The following is a 21,201-nucleotide window of genomic DNA, read 5'->3' on the forward strand; positions in this document are numbered from 1 at the left end:
AAAAAAAAAAAACAAAAAAAAAACAAAATGTGACCTTTAAAGCAAATGGCTATATTTATCCTGTTGTATGTAGCAAACAATGATAAGGAAGTAGTGATGGCCTAGATTTCCAAGTTCTATTTGTTTGTCTCTACCTCCACCTGCTGGACAACATGACATATTAACCACATATTTTTAACGGCAGAAATATACACTGAGGTTTTAAAAATCAGATTTTGATTGTAGAACAATGGCAGTGATTGCTTCATAGAACACTGATTTTCCTGAGTTACTGAAATTAAGAGTGGGTCTTTAGAGACTTTACAGTGACCTTATTAGATGACAATATGATACCGGAGAACAGAAGTGATGCCTCAAATTCACCCAGTGCTCAAGCAAACCTTTACAAATTACTAAATGAGAGGAAAATGCAAGTCAATTTGCATGCAGGTTTAAGATTTATTCACCTACATTTCACATGCTAGTGTTCCTGAAAATGAAACAGCATATATTACTTCAGAGTTGAAATACAGAGTACCTTGAAGTACTGCCACTCCTTAAATTCATTCAGATTGCAGTGTGTAATCATAACTTTCGATCCATCAGGCCCTTTTGTCAAACACTGGTCATACTGCATGAGCTGATTTGCTTCATTGATTCGGAAAAGCTATTAAGAAAAAAAATAATGGAGCTAACTTCCCTGTTAATATACATTTTCTACATACAAAAAAGCAACTTAACTCATAACTGAAGTGAATAACTAACAACATTCTATAAATTTTCCGTGTTTGGAACTTAGTCCTTAGGTAGGAACCAGAAATATTTTGAAGTTAGTGAAGACTCTTATTAACATTTAAATGATTAAGTTCTTAGCCTCTAAGACATACAGTGGGTTATCAACACATATTTATTATATACCAATAATGTAAGAAAATGAAAACTTGGAAACAATCCTGATATATTTCACAATCTCAATTAGACACAGGAAAAAATTCCACATAAATAAGAAAATGTATTAGATATACATTACTGAAGTATATTTGCAAAAATACTGCTGGAGAGTTAGGCTTACATAGTGGTTGCACATTCATACTCCCTTAAGAGTACGTATTTCATAATTTCTTTTTTTTTTTTATTTTTTTTGATTTTTGATTTTTGATTTTTCTCCGGAACCAGGAACCGAACTCACGACCTTGCGCTTGCCAGGCAGGCGCTTTGCTGCTGAGCTAAATCCCCAGCCCCCATAATTTCTTATATATAGACGTCAACTTTATATTCTAATTGCTTATGTGCAAATCAATATGGCTATTATCCTGCTTAATTAAGTAAATGTTTTAATACTGTCAGTTCCTTATAGAATGCTTTATTTATTAAAATAAAATGACTCTCAGAAATAATGGCACATCCCTGTAATCCTAGAACTTTGGGAGGCTGAGGCAAGAGGACTATAAGTTCAATCCCTGCCTAGGCAACTTAGCAAGGATAAAAAAATTTTTAAAGGGGATTAGCACATAGCTCAGTGCATAGGGCCTGGATTCAATCCCTAATACTAAAGAAAGAAATTAATATATATTTTTATATGTAACATATATATATAATTTTTGATACATCACTCAAAATATATATATATATATCTCAAGTTAAAAGCCAATCTGAACCCTGTGGTCAGTATCTCAGTACTAACCAATCTGAACACAAAAGAAGGTGACTCACCTGATTCCCTCCCATCCTGTGGCAAGGTCCAAGTTCTACAAAGCCGCCATTCGTTTTTCCCATGCTGTCAATGCAGTAAGCAGTTTCAAAACCTCTGATCTAAAAATAGGAACAAAGAACCAAAAAGCAGTGAGCATCAAAGTGGAAGTTTCATACCAGATAGTACAGTTCACAGGGAAACCTGGGAGTGTGCCATGCCAGATTAATCCTGTCTTTTCATATTTTTGAGCCTATCACTCATCTCTAAAATCATGGTTCTGAAGTCAACAATGAAATGAGCTCATTCTAAGGGTATTGGTTTAAATTTTGCTATAAAATACTACAGAAAAAAAATACCACTAAGTATAACTTCAGAGTCATGGTAATTCACGATAATGGGAAACAAAGTTACCTAACTACAGTGGTATCAGTTACTAGCCCAAGATATCTAGAACAGAATCAGTCTATAAGTACTTTTCTCTGATAGCTATAAAGTACTTTGGAAGTTGCATTCAGAGGTCTTGGAAAAACATTTTGCCACAAGAGCCAGGTAGTGAGATTTTTCTTTGATGAGGGAAAATATAGGTGAGAAAGTAATACAGGTTTTTACATTTGAAATGTTAATTTTATATCAAAAAGAACTATTTTTGGAAATAGTATATATTTAATCTCAATTATAAATCACCATAGTATTTGGATAAAATGTTTTATTCATTCATTCATTGGGTGAGTATCAGCTGCACACTATAATGTAAGAGCTTTAAAAGACACAAAGATGAACAAGTCATGGTCTAGAGGACCCTCACAGACTGTGGGAGAAGGGGTAAGTGGTAGTCAGGAGGGAGGATGCTGAGGAAGCAGCCTCTCACGCAGCCTGGAGGAGCTCTGAGGATTGCCCAGAAGCCAGTAAACAGACAGCGGTCAGGGAATGCTGAGAAATGAAGGTATCAGAATGGGGAGGTGTTAAACTGGAGATGTATTCATTAATGATAAGAGTAAAAGGAGGGGGGAAATTCCATTTACCCAATCATTCACACATCCATCATTTACTCAAATACTATCTGCGGTGTGTCGGGCATGCTTTGGCGCTGAGACACCAGTGATACCACATTTCTAGGAAAGACAGAGTGTAACAAAATGCACAAGAGACAAATAAGTCATCTCCTACGTCAGAAAGTGCTAAGTGCCCCGAAGAAAGGAGAGTAAGTTAAGCAAGGGAAGGGCGGGAGGGAGCAGCAAGGACAGCTGGGCAGGAGGGGCGTGAGAACAGGGGCAGATGAGGCCGGAGAGCGGCAGAAAACACAGACCTGCAGGCCCTAGAGGGGATTCTATCTTCACCCAAGTGAAGGGGGCTCCCCGCACACTTTCCAATGGGGGTGGCTTGATTTGCACTTCAGAGATCACCTGACTGCTTGCTGTGTTTAGAACTGGCTGGTGGAGAGCTAAAAAATGAGTCTTGGCAAGAGATGATGGTAGCTCAGACCAGGTAAGAAAGGGGCAGGCTTTGGGAGAATGAGAGAAGGAGAAGATTCACAGAGGACTTGGGGAGACAGCAAAGTGGCACAGTGTTCAAGGCAATGGCAGTGGCCTAGTGGAAGGTGGTGGATGCCACCGGACAGGTTTTACCTAAAACTTTCCTCAAAAATTCTTTTCTCTTACACATTTCCTTCCACCTATCTCTGCCTTCTCCCAAAGGCAGACGCTGAAATCTGAATATCACCTGATACTTACTTCCCCCCAGTCAACATTTTTCGGGGGCAGCGGGTAGTGTGAGGTGATATCATAAGCTATTTCTTCCATGAACCACTTGAAACTTTTACAGTTATGATCTTCTCGGAACTTTTTCAGCTCAGATATGTCACCATAGGGCAATGCCTTCGATTCGGGACGGCTCGCATAGAAGTAGTCTTTGTATTCATCCCACCAGACCTCCACAACTCTAACATAATTCTGCAGAAAAGAAAATCAGTATCGTTTTGAAAAAGAGAAATGACTTCAATGACATAAACAGCCTATCTTAGACACACGAAATATGACCACGATACAACAAACTCATTTCCGTAGGACCTAGTATTTAATTAAACTACACACGCAAGTGAGCTCATGGCTCTAACATGTTGCTCGCCATGGATAAAAATATCATGCCGGTGCCAACGACAAAGTGACACACACAGACTCTCATCTCCTTGAGCTGGCAGACCACAGATTCCAGTAGAGGTGAACCAATGGCCTGTGTGCTGCAGCAGGGACACAGAGCCCTCTGTGGACACAACAGCCACGTCATCCCAGCACTGCCTCAGGAGCTGCATCGGGTAACAGCGCATACAGAGGCCATGCACACGCTCGGAAAGGAGTAGCAGCCCCAGGCAATGACTTCATGAGCAGCCTGGGCACGGGGTCTCCAAAAGGTTTGCTGTCACTGATATATTCTAAAATAATATACTTTATTCTGCTGAGAGAGGAAGAAATTAAAACCTAGAGAGGTGTTTGAGAGGCTAGCTAACATCAGGTTCCTTTTCCCAGAAAACTCTCTTTTTCTTACAATCACACTACTTGTGTGTGTAGGGAAAAATTTCATTTCAGAAACCATCAGGAAAGACAATGGTGCTGTTTGATAGAACACAGTTTTTCAGGTACCTCTGTCAATTTTGTTTTTACAACTATGTAGAACCATCTTATTATAACCTCAAATTAACAGTACTTTTCTAGTTTCTTCATATTAAGGAAAAGCAGCTATATAGTAGTAAACTGACACTGTGATAACTGACAAAAAGCTAACTTCTAAGGTGTTACAGAATGTATGAATGATTGCATGAATATATGTGATTAAAACAGCATTTATTCAATTTAGCCTCTTGATCTATAAAGATCATCAGCAAATTCTCTCTAAAAAAGGTCAGACAGTAAATACCTTTGGCTTTGTGGACCATGTGATCTGTGCAACAACGTAGGCAACTGCTGTAGTAAGAAAGCAGCCCCAGGTAATATGCAGACAGATGAGCGTGAGTGGGCTCAAACACAACCATATTTACTGACACACGCTGCATTCGGTCTGTGGGCCATGGCTGTGATAGTTCTGTTTTAAGTAGAGTAGGAATTCATAGTGCCTAAATTAATATTTTTTTCTAGGCGACAAGATGACTATCAATAAGCAAACATGTTTCCAGACCAAAGTAAAAACAAAACAAAACAACAACAAAGAAACAGAAATAAAGTTAACCAAGGAAATGAAATATCTGCACACTGAAACTATGAAACATGGATGAAAGACATTGGAGAAGATATAAATACACGGGAAGATACCCCATGTTCACAGATGGGCCAAACTAACTTTGTTAAAATGTCTACGTTACACTAAGTGATCCACACATTCAATGCAATTCCTATCAAAACATCAGTAAAATTTTTCACAGAAATAGAAAAATCAACCCTAAAATTTATATGGAACTGCAAAAGATGATGAATCACCAATGTAACATTAAACAAAAAGAATAAAGTTATAGTAATCAAAACAGTCCAGTACTGGCAATAAAAACAGACACACAGACCAATGGGACAGAACAGAAAGCACAGAAATAACCCAGGCATGTACACCCAACTTTTGACAAACATGTCAAGCTCAGAGAATGGGGAAAGGATCATCTCTTCAATAAACGGTGCTGGGAACACTGGCTACTCACATACAGAAGAATGAAAATTAGACCTTTATCTCACACCATATATAAAATTAACCCCAATCAGATTAAAGTCTTAAATGTAAGTCCTGAAACTATAAAACTCTTAGATGAATATATGTGATTAAAACAGCATTTATTCAGTTTAGCCTCTGGATGTATAAAGATAATGAGCATCGCAAATTTTCTCTATAAAAGGTTGGACAGTAACTATCTTCGGCTGTGTGGACCACACAATCTAGTCACCTCTGCTGTAGTAAGAAAGCATGGTGGGAAGTTGATGGAAACATGAGTGGAAGTGCCATCACAAAGACTATAAAAGCAAAAGTAGACAAGTGAGATTAGAACAAACCAAAAAGCTCCTGCTCACCCAGGAAGCAAACAAGGTGAAGAGATATTCTATAGAATTGGAGAATATATCTGCTACTTATACATCTGATACAGCTTTAATGTCCACAGTATAAAGGAACTCAGCTCCGTAGTGAGAGGAGAACTAATCTGATTTAAAAATAGGCAAAGGACCTGAACAGATAAAGAAATCCTATCATTTCCAACACTATGGAGGGACATGATACACATTATGTGTTATGTGAAATGTAATAAGCCAGGTACAGAAAGACAAATACTGTGTGATCTCATCCCAAGTGGTGAGTATAAAAGTTAAACTCAGAAATAAAGAATAAAATGGTGGTTACCCAAGGATAAGGGTCAGGATCAGGGGATTGCTGAGTGGTTGAGCAGAAGACACAGATTTCAATTAGATGGGAGGAATGCATTCAAAAGATCTATTGTACACCATGGTTACTATAGTTAATAACAATACAGTATAGCTACGAACACTACCAACATTTGTTAGATTAGTACTATAGCGTGGGCTATACAAATGCTAGTTTCCTATCCTTCTTCCCCTTTAACCCAACTCACCTTTAGAGTTGGAGAAGACCCAACGTAAAGGGGTGGCGGATTTCCTTGCCAGCCCTCAAGACGGTATATGTGTCCAACACGAGAACAAGGAACGAACAGTAATTTCCCACCACACTGCCATATCTATCAAGGAAAACAAACGCTGTGGAAGTTGTTTCAAGCACAAGACAATTTATATCTGAAAATATGTCTCATAACGTAAATCTTACATCTCAATTAGATAAATGTCTATATAGAATTCATAAATTAAAATCATGAAATAATTGATTATTTTAAACTCCCATACAAGGAAGGCAATGGGAATATAATAAACCGCTCCTTACAGCTGCTAGCAGCCTTCCCTCAGTATAACCTTGTAGGTAATGCAGATTCCTCATTCCTGACATTCATCATTTCCGGTGTTAATATATTTCCTACTTGGGTGATTATTATAAAACCTCCTACTGGCCTTATCTTTAGCTCGTCTCTACCTAACTCTAGCCTTATTTATAGTAAGAGATAATTGTAGCTGAAGGGCGGCTTTGGTTCATGTTACTCCCTTATTTAGTATCTCTGATGGTTTTCCACTGCTTATCAAATCAGGTAAAATTCTCTTCAACTCACTATTAAAGTCTCTTCCACGTGGTCCTACTGCACCAGTCCCCTTCATCTTCTTAGCTGTCCTCATTACTCACTCTGCCTGATTCTGTCAAACTGCTTCTCCCTCCCCGCGGAATACACTCTTTACGGTCACACCTTTGCACCTTCTCCCATTCTACCTGCTTCGAAGTTCCCCTCTTTATCTGTTGTTTACTGATACCACGCTAGTTCTGCCTCAAGTTCTACTTCCCGAACTATGCCGTTTATGTCATTTTATGGCTTTTTCTTGAGTTACTTATAGTTCTAACCTATTATCAGCTGTAAATTCCTTGACAACCAGGCCTAGCTAGGTTCTACCTCTTCTGTCCCTCACAGTATTTAGTACAGGATATTGAAGACAAGAGGTAATGAATACCCACTTAACTCACATTCTGACACACTTCTCTCTCATTTGGAAAATGGGGGTAGAAGGGCTGGGGCTATAGCTCAGTGGCACAATGCCTGCCTGGCATGAGCAAAGTTGTGAGTTTGATTCCTAGTACCAAAAAACCAAGAAAAATAATTAGGGGTAGGGGAGGGGGATGAGGTGGGACTTGGAGCACAGAAATTATGATTGCTCAAGGACAGCCTCACCAAGAGAGGTGCTGTAGGAAGATAGCTCCAGGGTGTGTCTGAGGAAGCACAACCATTGTGGGGACCTGCTTCTGTCTTGAATAATCACGTCCTACAGTGACAAAGGGTGACTATATCAGTGGGTGATCAACTGTGGGCCCAATACATGTAGGGGGGTAATATAACACAAGACTGAAGTGTACAGAAAGCCTAGCAGTGGGAGAGGCATGTTTGCATTTCTGAAACTTCCTGGCCATAACTCTGAGCTGAGCCCTAAAAACACATAGGTTTAGAGACTGCATTTTGCTTTATCTTTCCCAAAAGGTATACACTTTTAAATCACTTCTTAAGATTTGGAGAAATGCATTATACAGATTTTTTTTCCAAAAGACACTGTCTTCATCTGAAAGTCACAAAAGTCAATAATGACCTAGAAAACTGCATTTGTTTAATTTAATGCAACATTACCTTGTAGGAAATCTCAAAGTTTTCACCACCCCAAATCTGGAGACCTGGGTCATAGAGACCCAGTTCAAAGAAGAACTCTCGTTCAATGGCAAATAATCCACCAGCCATGGCTGGGGACCTAAGGGAAAACAAAAACAAAGGCAATATTGCAATAACCATTTAACCCCGCCCCCTCCCACATGCCTTTACAGGTAGAGTAACAAGCCTTTTGGAATACAGCCTTAGTATGCATAGAAAAGTCAAAACTGATGGCCAAACATTAAGAAAATTATAAATCCTTCACAAAACAATTCATTTGTAATCCTTAATGAATTTACCAAATTTCTGAAACCAAATTACAGTTTATGACAAATCAGAGTATTGTGCCATTTTACCAGTAGATGGCGCCTTGGTTCCTGTGTTGATTTAAAAATGAAGCTTTCATTTTAGAGCAAAAATTTTCTCTTTCACTCCTAAACACCGAGCCATACAGCCGTGGTATGCTAACTGCTCCTGCAATGATTTATGAGTCATTTTGGGATGAGCAAAACCATACGCCATGGAAGCACTCTGTCATTTTTTAATTTTATAGCTCAGGGGCTGGCCAAATAAGAGTGTAAATCACTGCAGAACAACCCCAGTTCATTCAGAGTTTGCAAATGTAGCTTAAGAAAGACACAGGAAAATTCAGCACCACTATTTACTATGCTGGGAGGTAGGAATGCAAAAGGCGATCTGTGGCCCTTCTTGAATGGATTGTAAATTGCGTACTTTTTAGGGGAAAGAGAAAAAAAAATTGATAGTTTTTTAAGGACAAGTCACTCCCACGATTTGGGAGAAATGACTAGAATAATCTTCATCCTGCCCTGAATCCCTCTACACCCTAACTGAACAATTAATTATTAATGCATCATGATTCTTACGTTTTAGGAACTTAGTACTATTAGTATATCTTATTCATCATCATAGTTAATATTCTACATACTACTGAACTGTATTGATTGTATCTTGGAAATATATTTTGAATCTGTCTGCAACTTCACTGCCACCACACCTTAGACCAAGTCAACACTACCTGGACTCTGCAGTATGCAACAAACTTATGACCTTCATTCCACTCTGCGCTTATCCAAATCTGACTGCATACAGCACAGAACACTCCTCTTCTTAAAATATGCTGCCTAACTCACTAATAGCACTATTATGCTTCTGGTTATATTTCAAGTTGCATTTATTTAACTGCCATTTAAAAGTCCTCCATTATAAACGTGACTTTCTTATCTTTAAACATATTCCCATTTATGTCAATATAAAATTGAAAATGCATCCTAACATAGAAACTAGTTAGTTATAGGGAAACCTTTCTTTAATTTCCCTAGCTCAATTAAGAAGTCTTCACTAGCCCTGGGCATTAGTAGTAAAAATAAACGTAGTCAGCACCCTTTATTGTTTTCTCCCAGAATTAACAGGTTAATAAGCAGCTAAGAAGCAGATTCCTAGACTAATCTGAGTAAGAAATTTTCAAGTAAAAACTGAAAACACTGCCCGATAGTTCTATAATTTCCTTATGTTTGCCATTCAGTATCTTAATATCACGATCTGCCCAAATGCACCAGCGTTTCCATGACATTGAAGCACCTTCCCAAAACAGAGCTCTAAAATTATCAGCAGTGAAGAGCCCAAGATGATTGAGGTAATAATAATAATAAAATCAGACACTTTGTGGAGAAGGCTACACTAATATTTGAGCAAACATTTCATTTGGGGTTACTTTTTTGAGGGGTTACTTTTTTGAAAACAAGTAAAATGTTCCAATTAAAAGATCAAAAGAGAAGAGTAAAGTAATTTATTTTACTTGAAGAAGCACAAGAAGGGACAAAAGCTGGTTTTGGAATAGAGCTTTCTTTTAATCACGCACTCTTCTAAGTTTTGAATGAAACAGAAAACAATTCTATGTTCCATTTTCTAAAGTTGTATATTTTTATTCATCAGATTTAACTGGTACAAAATTTGTATTTAAGAATTAGCATATAAAACAAAAGGGGGGAAAACCCCCAAAATCTTTTGCTAGTATCATTTGACATTAACATTACACCAAAAGCATCAAAGTGGACATTAAAAGCCTTCGATTATAAATAAACTATATTCTAAATTTGTAGAATGATATACTCATCAAAAGAATAAAAGTTGTTCACTAGTCTATGAGGACAGAAATTAAATGTTTTTCCCCCCACTTATACTTAGAACTAATAGTGCTTTTTACATAAAGTTTTCCCCCAATGAAAGAGTGTGATTCTCAGGAGTGGAGCTTGCAGTCAGGGTGAAAGCAATTATAAAGAAGCAAGGGTGAATTCATAGCTCTAAAGAAGTGTAAGGGAAGAAACTCTTTCGGAGTCTGAGACAGCATCCACAGTTCAAACAACACAATTTTAGCGTGGCAACAGATCAACAGGTTAGCAGCAACTGGAGGAAAGAAGAACATGTAAGTGATTTAGTGATTACCGATACGGTTCAGTTTTTGTCTTTCTCAGTCTCTTCTCTCGAGGGGTCAGAGGCACCCGTTTCCAGAGCATACTCCAATCCCATGCTCCTCGGGCATACCCATCTTCATCCCCACCCCCTTGGGGGACAATTTCGTATGTGTTGCCATTTATGACATCTATAAGCGGCACAGTGCAAATGGTTCTGTGTTGTGTTGATGATGTGGCACAGATCGAATGGAAACGTATGTACGGACCCATGGGTTTATACAAGGTGGTGGGGAAGGAAAAAAAAAAAAGCACTTAGATAAACATTCAACATTAAAATAATAAAGTAAGAATCTTTACCGATAAGGTTCAGTTTTCTGTTTTCTTTTGGCTTTTTCCTTGTGGCTTAGAGGAATACGTTTCCATAGTAAACTCCAGTCCCAGGCCCCTCTGGCAAAACCATCTTCATCCCCACCTTGCTGTGGTTCAATGGAATAATCATTCCCATCTATGTAATCTATTAGAGGCACAGTACATGTAGTTCTGAAACATTTACAGAAAGTGAAAAAGCGTTTAAGAACCCAAAACTGACTAGTTTAGCATGCCTAGCTGCATTGTCTCTTATTGTAATTTGTTCGCTTTTTGCACTGGGGAACTTGAATATCTACTGGAGAAACAGAGGAAATGAACACCCCACAAAAGCCAAGGAGCCTGTTAGAGTAAGGGCAGGATGGAGGAGACATTCCCCTCGGCTTATAGATAGTCAGAGACAGAGTCACGCCATTGAGCTGACAGTGCCTCTGCCCTTTTATTCTAGCTCACCTGGCAATTTTCTCTGGGTAATTTTGTTTTGTTTACCAGATTTTTCTGCCTGATGCTCCTACGCCCTGTTCCCCATTGAAAGGTGTATATATGTGTGCGTATGTACACACTGCCAGCGCCTGCCACATCTGAGCACCTAATCCTTTGTTGCTTTGCATTTCTTTGAAAGCAGTTGTTTTGAAAATGTGCTTCTGTGCTTTTACATAATCTCTTTCCCTACTTCTTTTATTGCAAAAAAAGGTTCTATATTGCAGTTTCTTTTTTAAAAAATAACCCAAAAAAATCTCTCAAAATGTCCAGGACAAAAGAAGCGATCTGAGAATTTGGAGTACAAAGAAAAAATAAATCTCCCTTATATTTGGGCTTCTTAAATAAAAGCAAGTACTGTAAACCAATTGGCTATAGGGTTGACATTATGGGAATAATCTGGCCCTCTGCTTATTTTGATATTCACCTCGTCAGAAAGGTTTTTAAAACGCATTTCCTAAAATGGAGATGCCAGCTTTCCATAACCAAGTGGCTATGCTTTTTAGATGTTTAGAAACCAAAGGAAAGAAAAAAAAAATCCATGAGGCTTAGAACCTTGATGTGGGAGAACTAGATTCTGAAAGAGTACATTACTTTCTCCAAAGCGGGACCTCACCCTGGAAGGTCCCCGTGGGCTCTCACTGGAACCTCGGGGAAAACGCTTTCTTCGCTGCCCAGAGGGCTGCAAGCATTTCCCAGGAGAGAGCAGCTGCAGTCTGGTTAGGTGTCTTCCTTTACTCCTCGTGCTTTTCACATTTCTAAATAAACTGGTCCAGACTCCTCAGTTTGACAAGCTTTTTAACTATCTGGTTTGGGGCAAGTTATCTAATTCTTTAACCCTTTATGTCTTTATCTATAAAGTCGAGCTAATCAACTCTGTCCGGGAGAACTGCTGTGAGGATTAAGCCAGACAGCCTGAACAGTGTTCATGATAAGCCTTCCCACGAAATCCTCTGAGGAGAAAGTCTTTCAAAGTTCTTCCTCTGACTCATGCCTGTTGCCACAAGGATATGTCTCATCCTCTCAGACTCTGAAATAGTTGAAACTCTGGACCAGAAGCAAGGAAGCCTTTTTGGAAATAGGACACTTCATGTTACTTTCTGGCATTTCCCCACATTTCCACAGAATAGCTGTGTTTCTAACCATAAAGTTTCTATAGGAACCGAAAGCCTTGACTAAAGTAATAGCTGGTCCTTCCTTACGATCTAAAGTAATAACTGCAATGGGCTTAAAACTCCAATAGTATAATTTCAAAGCAAGTTTTTTTCCCAAGTCTTTCTATCTCTTACTGCAGTCTCGAGGGAGCACAAACAGTACTCTTAGGGAAAGTTGCTGAGGTCAGAGGGAGTCTCACTAACAGAATCTGAAGATGACTCTTGAGGGAGGAAGCCATGGTTTGTTCCAAACGCCACCTGCCTACATCTGAATCAGCCCAAATGCTCAGTCCAGCTGTACCCAAGGAAACAACTGCTTTGAGGATAACACCTAAAACACAACACGGTACTAACTGGAGCTGGAATCAAAGAATGAGCATGTTATTTGTCCTTCTAGGACAAGGTTTACTTTTCAGCTAGGAAAGAACAAGACAAAGCAAGGTGATGTTACCTGTCCTTAGATATGGGAGCTACAAGTGGTGCATACCAGTTAACTGCCACTTCACAGTGGGCATCAAGGTATATCAAAACCTTAAAAAAAAGAGGCAGGGTGAAAGAATACTCCTCAGATATGGTACATCATATATCACACACACTTTAAAATTAGATGCTAATAAAAATTAGCATTACAGTCAATTCTGACATACAAATTATTATGTTCAAGCCAGCATTCTCATTTCAATAACAAAAAAACTGCAGGGTGATTACATATGTATATGATCTTTTAGTTACCAAATTTAAAGCTGTGACACTGTAAACAGCACACGCTTCCTACCTGTCCAAGCTTAGCCTTCTGAGCGCCAATACTTCGTGCTTGAATCAAACCTTCTCTTCGCTCATTTCGAAATACCTTCACCAGGCCATTCCACAGCTTAATATAGTCATCCAGTTTCTCTTTTAAGTGGTCTATGAATAAAAAGTTCCAGTAAGATTATAAACTAGACCTTTTATACAAAAGTTATTATTTTTCTCAAGAAACAGAGATAGGTCACAAATGCACCAAGCAGTCAACACTTTCACATGGGCCAGACTGAATGCTTTACTTATTAAGATGGAAGGTAAGGGCTGGAGATGTAGCTTAGCATTTAGGAGGCCTTGGGTTCAACACCCCCTCCCCCAAGAAGGAAGGTGAAATGCATCATTTAAGTGAAATTTTAAGCTTGATATGTCTACAGAGAACTGGTTCGCCTAAGATTTATCTAAACATTAAGTAAATGCTGATTGTGCCACCTTACAGGTGAGACTTTAAGATATACTTTTAAATTGTTTTTCAGTTCATATGATGTCATATTTAAAGCTTTCAGGCACAGTTTTTCCCCCCAGAAGCAATTGTTCAAGATTTCTGAAGATACACTGCCTGTTAACAATGCGCAGTTTCACTGGAATCTGCCCACATCACATGGTGTTTAACATTTTACATCTGAGCCAGGGATATAGCTCAGCAGCATAAGTGCTTGCCTAGCATGCCTGAGGTCATGAGTTCGATTCCCGGTACCAAAAAAAACCCATTTTACATCCGAGCCATCTTTCTCCAAATGGGATAGGTGTTGAAGGCTGTGGTCTTGCTGTGGTGAATACAGTTCCCACCAAGTTGGCAACTCATCAAGAAAAGATCTCACTTTTTTCTGTATCTTAGCATGACAAGTATGTGCATAATTATACATATTTGTAATTTTGTAGGGAAAATTTTGTGTTATAAATCCAGACACAGCTGTGCAGTTACTCACACCTGCAATCCTACTTATTCAGGAGGCTACAGAGGAGCAGTGCAAGTTCATGATAAGCCTAGGCAACTGTGGGAAACCTGCCTCGAAATAAAAATATTAAGAAGGAATAGGGAGGGATATAGCTCAGCACTCCCCGGGTTCAGTCCCCATACTGGGAAAAACCAAAACCAAAAAGCACAGCCAAAAATTCTCACTTGGCTCCCTATTGTAAGAGAACAGCTTTTGTTTGCATCACTCAGAGCCCATGAAATTGGCGCACCACACCTCCTGGCTCCTTTAAAGACGCTTCTGGATGACATAAATATTGTTTCAAAACTTTAAAAACTTGGCCCATGAATATAAAAATCACAAAAGATTGTGGCAGGGAGGAGCTCATGGGTTAATGGGCACGTTAGACCTTACACAATATTTCACTCATTTTAAGGAACTTACTAGCAAGACACCTTCACACACGCATATTCAGAATTAAGAAAAACTTTTTTTCCTCTATTTTGGCACCCAATTTTAGCACTATAAATAAAATTCTTTTTTAAAAATTTTTTTTTTTTTTTGGTTTTTGGTTTTTTTCTGGTACCAGGAATCGAACTTATGACCTCGCGCTTGCCAGGCAGGCGCTGTGCCACTGAGCTAAATCCCCAGCCCCTATAAATAAAATTCTTATGCTTAATTATATTTTATACCCAGAAAATATGGGTAATTTTCCCTTCAAGATTTTTTTAATCTCCCCCACCCTTTAAAGCCTGCTATAGCCCTGAATTTTTAAAGCCTTTCTGAATTTTATTAGGGAACCTGAATATGCAGCCAAATCCCATCTTAAATACATTTTTATGGACATAAATGAGTTAGTGACCCGTTCTTCAAGTTTAGATTCTCAATTAAGACGGCCCCAAAAGGGAAATGGTGCATCCGAAGGCTTCTGGCTTCTTTGTGACCTCTCACTGTGGGAGGCTGTTTTAGAGCTGAAAATATTCACTGCCACACGCTGGGAGAATTCTACCCTCCTCCAACTCGCTGATGTCAGGCTGGGGATGTGATCTGCTCTGTTCAACATGATGCAGGTGGAAATGCCCTGGGCCCCTTCCGAGCAGAAGCATAAGAGGCCGTGCGTGTTTCTCTAGGCCTCTTCTTTCCCTCTGCCCCTGTACTGGCAGTGTTCCAGCCGCGGCTCTCTGCCAATGCAGCTCCTGCCAGGAAGAAGGGGCAGTGCAGAGATCATGCTGACCTGCAGGAAACATGGCACAAATGGGAGAAAACCCTCTGTTGTGCAAATCACTAAGACTGTGGGATTGGGTCAGTTTTTTACTTTACTTTATTTTTTTGAGACATGGTCTCACCATGTAGCCCAGGTTGGTCTTTAACTCCTGGCAATCCTCCTGTCTCAGCCTCCCAAGTGCTGGGATTACAGGTATGTGCCACCATGCCAGTCTGAGGTTGTATTTTTCCTATGTCCAACTTTCCTCAGCTGGCTGCTGGCTATGTGCATGGAGGAGCTTGCTCCACTGGAAGACTCCAGGCCTTCTTTAGAGAGGACATTATCATTCCCAGAAACCTAAATGTTGTTGTGAGTATTTAGGTTCTTTGGGTTTTTATATTAGGAAAGTATTTTATCTCTAAAAGAAAAATTATAGCTTTAAGTTTTCTTTTTGAATATGCTGGGAAAATACAAACCAAGTTTTCACCCAAGCTGGATGACCCAAATACTATATGATTTTACTAAAGTTAGGACCAAAAGATATTAAGTTGTTTTGAAATTGGGGAAACTAACAAAAGATCCTAAGAGGCTCTGCACACTCTAAGTTAAAGAGGCCCTGAATGACTACTTCAAAATGTGGTATAAGACACTGAGTGTTAGCTCTGAACAGACAGAAGCACTGATCACAAAAAATTAAAAGTAAAATGCACAAATATCTAAGCCCAAAATTCTGTTCTCTTTTTCTGGGGCCAGGCAGTTGTTTTACGGTGGTAAATACTTCCTGTTGTATCTTTACTTTAGGATATGTTGAATTTTTACTTACAGAAATAATATACAGGATTTAAAAAAATCATACAAAGATAGATTTCTGAGTTGATCTGTAGATTTAGATTTTCTAAACCTAAAACACTGTTGGTACCAGCAATATCACTTTAGAGCCTGTTTTCAAATATTTTTCTCGGGATAGGAAAAGTATTTCTGATGCAGACATTCCTACCATACAAAATTGTAAGGTAAGCTTTCTAACCTAACTGCATTCTCTTGTGTAATTAAAAATGATTAGTTGGAAAAAGGGACCAGCACAAAGATGAGGAAAAAGAAAATAAGTCACGTTTGTATTTCTTTTAAGGCCAGTGTACACAGAAGAAGGTTCTGTTCTTACAAAGACAGCAAAGTTCTATCCAAACTGCAAAGCTCCCGAGTTAAATTCCTGAGGAAGGAAGCTTTTATAAAGGCATTTGGAAATGTATTTTCATGCTTTCCATATCTAACATTATTTTCATGGTATCTCTCCTTACACAGAAAATGTTTCTGCAAAACTTATTTGCCAAAGTGCAAACAGCCTGTTGTTATTGAGTAATCTGAGCTCTTTGGTCAATTCTGTTTCAGTTCTGCTTTGCGACAAGTAAAGCGGAATGAAAAAATATCCAGACTGGGTGGCGGCAGTCAATTTCCATTTTCATTTACATGCTACTCTGGTATAGATGGAAAACGGTGACCGGAGGGCGGAGGGGCAGCATAGCTGACTCACACTCAGGAGGCGGAGTCTGGTCAGAAGTGGAGTCACCATGGGTGGGATCCAGATGTGTCTCCCTCCCGGCCCCGCCTCCTTCTCTCTCTCATCCTGCTCGCCATGAGGTGACTGGCCCTTTCTCTGCCAGGCCTCTCTGCCATGCCGTCCCACCTTGGAGCCGTGGGACTATGCGCTGAAAACCTGAGCCAAAGCAAACTTTTCCTCTTCAGCTGCAGGTGTTGGACACAATGTCTCAGGGACAAGGAGGTGACGAAGACACACGTGAACTTAGGATCTGAGCTACATCATTATCTGTTAGCTACATCATTTCATATTCAGTCATTGAGAATACTTATTCAACTTATAAGAATGTACTTAAGGAAAATAAAGTTAGCTTTAAAAATCACTTATCTCCAAAATCACTGCTCAGTTACTCTTACCAAGTTGAACCACCACTAACCAATGCCCTCCTAAATACCAAAATAGCTGCCTCCTTGAGAAGAATAAAAAAGTCACTGGGCATGGGGGTACACATCTGTAATCCTAGCACTTGGGAGGCTGAGGCAGGAGGATCTTTGCAACTTTGAAGCCAACCTGGGCTACAGAGTAAGTATGAGACCAGTCTGAATGGCATAGTGAGACCCTGTCTTAAAAAGAGAAAAAATAAAAAATAAAACAATAAAAAAATCAACTTCCTTTTATTTGACATGCTGAATTAAAAAAACACTGAAAAAAATAGCCTTTAAAAGATGTTTTCTATTATAAATAAAAATAATCCCGGGTTTTTGGCCAAATCCAGTATTTACATCAACATTCAAATGCAAAATATAGGCTATACAACAGATGTGTGGATTTCAGTTCAAAAACACTGTGGGCACATCAGGTGGCATTACAATACATGTGCAATTACGTAACTCAGGCTTTCAATAAATCACTTCTCTGATTAAATTCTTACAAAGTCCAAGTCTCAAAGCACTGGTACAGTGCAAGACAATGGTGGAAGACCCAGACACGTGAGCCCAAGGATTTTGACTCAGCTGTTCATTCCTTCCGCTGTGACTGCTGGCAAGTGACTTTACACTTCTGAACTGCCTGTGTAAAATGGAGATAACAGCAATATCTATTCTAAAGGTTATCATTACTAGGATTAAACAAAATAATTCATATACAAGTCAACGCAGTGTCAACTTGTCGATACTGGATGTTATCAAAACACCTAATTCTTGATTTTTAAAAACTAAGTATTCTAAAATCACACATTTGTAAACACTCAACTTATTTTATCAACAAAATGTCAAGTCCATAGCCATTACCTTTATTACTGAAGTCATCAATTAACACGATTTCTGCTAAATATTTCCTTGGAGTTCTTTTGATTACACTGTGGACTGTCCTCATGAGGGTCGACCATCCTTCATTATGGAAGACAATGACAACGCTCGCAGTGAGCAGATTTTCATCATAATGCCAATACTTGCATCTGCAAAAGGAAAATTTCATCATGTTTAGTTGGTGTAATCAATAATGCTTGACTGCAAATTCTATGATTGTATTTTCTGATTGGATTAAATATTACTGACTTAACTAAGGAAGAGAATGGAATATAGCCTTTTATTTTATTTTATTTATTTATTTATTTTTGCTACTGGGAATCGAACTCAGGACCTTGCGCTTGCCAGGCAGGCACTTATGCCACTAAGCTATATCCCCGGCTAATACAGTCTTTTACATTTTAGCAGAAATACAAGATAGAAGAGAGAACCTACTATGACATAAAGTTATTAATAGGTAGTGCTACTTCATAACCAATATCAATATGTTATAAAAAGAATTAATTTATGAATTTATGCTGAGGATGCCTAAAATATTATCTCTAGCCATTAGGCTGTTCTTTTCTTTTTTTAACCATGATTCCATCATCTTTTTATTTCAAAGGCATGTTATGTAACTGAAATCAGTAAGATACCATTAATGTAACAGTTTTGTCACATGCACGTATATTCTCATTATGTCAGGATATTATTATATTAATAATGTAATAAAGCATCAAATGCATATGCAGTACGCTCTCTATGTGTACTCCTTGGGTGTTGCTATTTTCCATGATGCTTATTTTCCTTTCTGAAACCTAAGCTTTGGCACAAGAGATTTATTTCACTTGCTATAAAGAAATCACTATTCTTGAAAGCTGCCCTGTTCTAGTACGGTTAAAATATTCTGAAAAAAATTAGCAGGCTGATGGGAGGCACACAGGAGGCATTACAAATATATTGTTGAATGAATAAATGAAGTTCTAGTATTATTTAGAGCTATTAGATTAGCTGAAAAGGTTTTTTTTATTTTTTTTTTGGTTTTTCTCCGGTACCGGGAACCGAACTCACGACCTTGCACTTGCCAGGCAGGCAGGCGCTTTGCGGCTGAGCTAAATCCCCAGCCCCTGAAAAGGTTTTTATCTATGCTGCACAAAACCATTTGAAACCATTAGAGCCGGAGTAAAGCTGTTGCAAGGTTTTTTCTAACTGGAGGAGACTTCAAATAAGACTTGGCCCAAAAAAGATTCAAGAAACCAGGAAAGGTTCGTGAGGTAAGCACAATTCTCAAGCAGTGCTTTCAACTGTAATCCAAAGATAGGAGGAGCCAAACGCTCCTTCAGAACAATGAGTTCAAAATGCAGTGGTGGGAAAACGCAAACCTTATCAGAAGATGTGGTGTTTCCGGACAGGAACTACCTAGGCAGCACAAGGCAGTGTAATTTAGATAGGTAGGGACCAAAATCCCAAAAAACAAATGGTAACTGATGAAGGTTCAAACAATTGTTCTTCTTCTGACTCTAATCCCACTGGTCTTCAAGCAGCAGACCTGGCTGCGAACGACCGAAATGCTGATTTCCAGCAGACACAAGAATTGGTGAGAACTTTTAAAACGTGGAGGGACGTTTGGGGCTCACTGATTTCTAAGGCAGGAGATGACAACGTGGTGCAAAAGGCAAGACAAGAACTGTACTGGGAGGTGGGAAGGAGTTAAACACAGAGACCGCAGGGGGAATGGGAAGTCGGGTGAGGAGAGGAGAGGGGTTCCTGAGGGACACCTTCACCATGCCCAGGCAATGTGAGACATTCGTGATACACAAAGCCTCCACAGGAAGGTCTGGTCATCAAAGAAGCATCCATGGTACCGAGGTAAAACCCCTACAGCTTGTACAATACAGCTCTCTCCGCTTATCTGTGGTTTTACTTTGTAAGGTTGCAGTTACCTGTGGTCAAACATATTCCAAAAATACACAACTGTATAAAATACTGAGAGAAAAAAATAAAATAAAATACATATTCTTGTATCTTACAGACTACTACTATATACAATTTTATTATTAGCTATGGCTCTTAGTGTATCACTGTGCATGATTTATAAATTAGATTTAAGAACATATGTTAATCATAAGAGTACATATATAAGGGCAGGATGGAGTACATAGTACATACTAGGGAAAAACAGTACATACAGAGTCAGGCCTCTAGTGCGGGTCCTGTTAGACACACACAGTTGGTAGGGTGCTGCTGTAAGTTCTAATAGAAAGGAATACTGACTGAAGCAGGAATGCAACGTTTAAATGGATGGATATGTTATACATTTTGACTAATTTCTGTTTTCCAGCATATAATTTTCCAAGAGAGCATTTACAGCCTCTAACATCAAGGACAGAGTGGTGATTCAGCTACGCTGCAGAACTGCTTTGATTGCAAACATTCCCATTCACATTAGGTGTGCAGTGATTAAAGCTATAGGATTCTTCTTGGCATAATTTTATAGTACATTTTTATGCTGGCTATCTGGACCAGGCTTGGTATCAGAAGAAGAGAAAGAATTTTTAACCTGCCTTTGCTATAACTCAAAAAAGTAGATTTCAAGACCAAATATAAAATGCCTATGAATAAATTTACTTGCATTCACTCTGTATCAGCTATGTTTTTAACATCTGTAGTTTGATATAAAGTCTTGCTCTATTTAGACTTCACTAATAAATAATATCAAAGTCAGCAGACTATGAAAAACTTAATATTTTTGGGCTCCAAGTCCTTGCATTCCACAAATAATATCATTCATCTACAATAACCCGTGGGTACCTGCACTCCTGTATTTATGTGTGACAGTTAGTGCTTTTAAATGCTGTACCTTATTCTTAGATCATTCCTGAAAATCTCAATGAAGAGTCATTTTTTACTTTCTTCCCATACCTCTGCAGGCATTCTATATCTTTTTTTTTTTTTCTTTTTTTTTTTCAATTACTTTGTTTTTTTTTTATTTTAAGGATAAAAGGAGGGAAACATTAACAGACATACAACATTTTACAACATATCACAAGCACAATACAGACAATACAGAGTTACAAACAA

At 38.7% G+C, this 21,201-nt stretch overlaps 1 protein-coding gene across 2 annotated transcripts in view; it reads right to left on the reverse strand.

The window, feature by feature from the left end:
- The window catches only part of Galnt7 (polypeptide N-acetylgalactosaminyltransferase 7), a 64,888-nt gene that overhangs the window by 5,017 nt on the left and 38,670 nt on the right, over nt 1–21,201 (reverse strand). Inside the window, exons 2-10 of one of the 2 annotated variants that reach the window (XM_013513313.1) lie at nt 18,124–18,290; nt 13,154–13,284; nt 12,830–12,909; nt 10,736–10,918; nt 7,929–8,046; nt 6,270–6,392; nt 3,403–3,621; nt 1,693–1,791; nt 518–646 (exon numbers count right to left, since the gene is read on the reverse strand). In XM_013513313.1, coding sequence (XP_013368767.1) covers nt 518–646; nt 1,693–1,791; nt 3,403–3,621; nt 6,270–6,392; nt 7,929–8,046; nt 10,736–10,918; nt 12,830–12,909; nt 13,154–13,284; nt 18,124–18,290 — 1,249 coding nt within the window. Of the gene's footprint in view, nt 1–517; nt 647–1,692; nt 1,792–3,402; nt 3,622–6,269; nt 6,393–7,928; nt 8,047–10,409; nt 10,593–10,735; nt 10,919–12,829; nt 12,910–13,153; nt 13,285–18,123; nt 18,291–21,201 lie in introns of both variants that reach the window. The other variant, XM_013513311.1, reaches the window with a different exon arrangement.

Source organism: Chinchilla lanigera, unplaced genomic scaffold, assembly GCF_000276665.1.
Source record: "Chinchilla lanigera isolate Chin_1 unplaced genomic scaffold, ChiLan1.0 scaffold00002, whole genome shotgun sequence".
Classification (NCBI taxonomy): Eukaryota; Metazoa; Chordata; class Mammalia; order Rodentia; family Chinchillidae; genus Chinchilla; species Chinchilla lanigera.